The sequence below is a fragment of the Nicotiana attenuata genome, chromosome 10 (genome assembly GCF_001879085.1).
Source record: "Nicotiana attenuata strain UT chromosome 10, NIATTr2, whole genome shotgun sequence".
NCBI lineage: Eukaryota > Viridiplantae > Streptophyta > Magnoliopsida > Solanales > Solanaceae > Nicotiana > Nicotiana attenuata.
Window position 1 is genome coordinate 14221727 of NC_031998.1, and position 2838 is coordinate 14224564.

The 2838-nt window shown below is 47.3% G+C and overlaps 1 protein-coding gene across 1 annotated transcript; it reads left to right on the plus strand.

Moving 5' to 3' along the window:
- Nucleotides 2034-2453, plus strand: LOC109233847 (RNA-directed DNA polymerase homolog; the record flags this gene model as incomplete). The annotated part of the gene is made up of 1 exon (XM_019399700.1): nt 2034-2453. A coding segment is annotated over exon 1 (420 nt), but the record flags the coding sequence as incomplete, so codon positions are not given.

Below are 2838 nucleotides of genomic sequence, written 5' to 3' on the forward strand. Positions count from 1 at the left end.
ATTGAGCTTCCCGAGTGGAAGTGGGAGAGGATCACTATGGACTTCGTTACCGGACTTCTGTTGACTCGGAAGAAGTTCGATGCAGTTTGGGTTATTGTGGATAGGCTGACCAAGTCAACGCATTTCATTACTGTGGCAGTCTGCTATTCATCCGAGAGATTAGCTGAGATTTATATCCGAGAGATTGTTCGCCTTCATGGTGTGCCGGTATCTATCATTTCGGATCGGGGTACGCAGTTTACCTCACTTCTGGGGAGCAGTTCAGCGAGAGTTGGGCACACGTGTCGAGTTGAGCACAACATTTCACCCCTAGACGGATGGTCAGTCCGAGCGGAACTATTCAGATTTTGGAGGATATGCTTCGGGATTGTGTTATTGACTTTGGAGGCTCGTGGGATCAGTTCTTGCCTTTAGCAGAGTTTGCCTACAACAGCAGCTACGAGTCGAGCATCCAGATGGCTCCTTATGAGGCTTTATATGGTAGGCGGTGTCGGTCTCCGATTGGGTGGTTTGAACCGGGAGAGGCTCGATTGATAGGTACGGATTTGGTTCAGGAGGCTTTGGACAAGGTCAAGATCATTCAAGATAGGCTTCGTTCGGCTCAGTCCAGGCAAAAGAGCTATGCAGATCGTAAGGTTCGAGATGTAGCTTTCATGGTTGGTGAGCGAGTATTGCTCCGAGTGTCGCCTATGAATGGCGTGATGAGATTTGGGAAGAAGGGCAAGCTTAGCCCTAGGTTCATTGGTCCGTTATTCTTGATCGAGTGGGAGAGGTGGCTTATAGACTTGCATTGCCGCCCAGCTTATCAGCCGTGCATCCAATTTTTCACGTATCCATGCTTCGGAGGTATCACGACGATCCAGCCCACGTGTTAGATTTCAGCACTATCCAGTTGGACAAGGACTTGTCTTACGAGGAGGAGCCGGTAGCTATTCTGGACCGACAGGTTCGTCAGTTGAGATCCAAGAGTTTTCCTTTTGTTCGTTTTTAGTTGAGAGGTCAGCCTCCTGAGGCATCGACCTGGGAGTCCGAGTCCGATATGCGGAGCCGTTATCCCCACCTTTTCCCCGACTCAGGTACTTCTTTCTTTTGTCCGTTCGAGGACGAACGATTATTTTAGAGGTGGAGAATGTGACGACCCAAAGGGTCATCACCTGTTTTCTTATTCATTCCGTGCTTCCGAGTCCTCGAAAACCTCATTTCAGGTTGCCTCGATTCGCGTGCGCAGTCCGAGCGCGTAGCCAGAAAGCTTAAATATGAATTCTGTGTGAAAAATGCTAAATTTTGATATTAATATGAGTATATTTGACTTCGGTCAACATTTTGGGTAAACGGACCCGGACCCGTGATTTGACGGTCCCAGAGGGTCCGTAGAAAAATATGGGACTCAGGCATATACCCGGAGTCGAATTCTGAGGTCTAGAGCCCGAGTAATGAATTTTTCTGTGAAATTGTTTTTCTTTAATTATTAAGGAAATTGGAAATGAAATTTGATTAAAAGACTGTGGTATCGGGCTCGTATTTTGGTTTCGACTCCCGGTACAAGTCTTATATATGGTTTAAGCGCTTTCTGTAAAGTTTGGTTGAAAACGGACGTCGTTTGACGTGTTTCGGACTTAAAACCATAAATTTGAAAGTTTATGAAGTTTGAAGAAAAACTAGTGATTTTGAGTTTTGATTCATTGATTTTGATGTTTTTTTGGCGATTTGATCGCACGGTGAAGTTCGTAGGATGTTGTCGAGTTAGTGTGTGTGTTTGGTTAGGAGCCCCGAGGGCTCGGGAGTGTTTCGGAGGTGTTCCGGGAAGTTTTAGAACTTAGAAAAGTTGCAGAAATTCTGCAATAGGTGCCCAGNTTGATTTGGCTCCAGGCACCCAGCCTATTTCTATCCCGCCATATCGTATGGCCCCGCCGGAGCTGAAAGAGTTAAATGACCAGCTGCAGGATTTGCTAGAGAAGGGTTTCATTAGACCCAGTGTTTCACCTTGTCGCGTGCTAGTGTTATTTGTCAAGAAGAAGGACGGATCGATGAGGATGTGCATAGATTACTGGCAATTGAACAAAGTAACGATTAAGAACAAGTATCCACTGCCGAGGATTGATGATTTGTTCGACCAGCTTCAGGGTGCCAGGGTATTTTCCAAGATTGACTTGAGATCTGGCTACCATCAGTTGAGGATTAGGGCATCCGATGTCCCTAAGACAGCTTTCCGTACTCGGTATGGGCATTATGAGTTCTTGGTCATGTCATTTGGGTTGGCCAATGCCCCAGTAGCATTTATGGAGTTGATGAACCGAGTGTTCAGGCCTTATTTGGACTTGTTCGTGATAGTCTTTATTGATGATATTTTGGTGTACTCCCGCAGCCAGGAGGAGCACGAGCAGCACCTTAGAGTGGTTCTTCAGACTCTGAGGGATAGTCAGTTATATGCCAAGTTCTCCAAGTGTGAGTTCTGGCTGAGTTCAGTAGCATTTCTGGGTCACGTTGTATCAGCAGAGGGTATTCAGGTGGACCCGAAGAAGATTGAGGCAGTCAAGAACTGGCCTAGACCAGCGTCAGCTACAGAGATTCGGAGTTTCTTGGGGTTGGCAGGCTACTACCGTCGGTTTGTGGAGGGGTTTTCGTCTATTGCAGCCCCGATGACCAGGTTGACCCAGAAGGGTGCCCAGTTCAGATGGTCGGACGAGTGTGAGGCGACTTTCAGAAGCTCAAGACAACTCAGACTACGGCACCGGTGTTGGCTTTGCCCACAGGATCAGGACCTTATACAGTCTATTGTGATGCTTCCCGTATTGGGCTTGGTGCAGTGTTGATGCAGGGTGGCAAGGTTATCGCCTA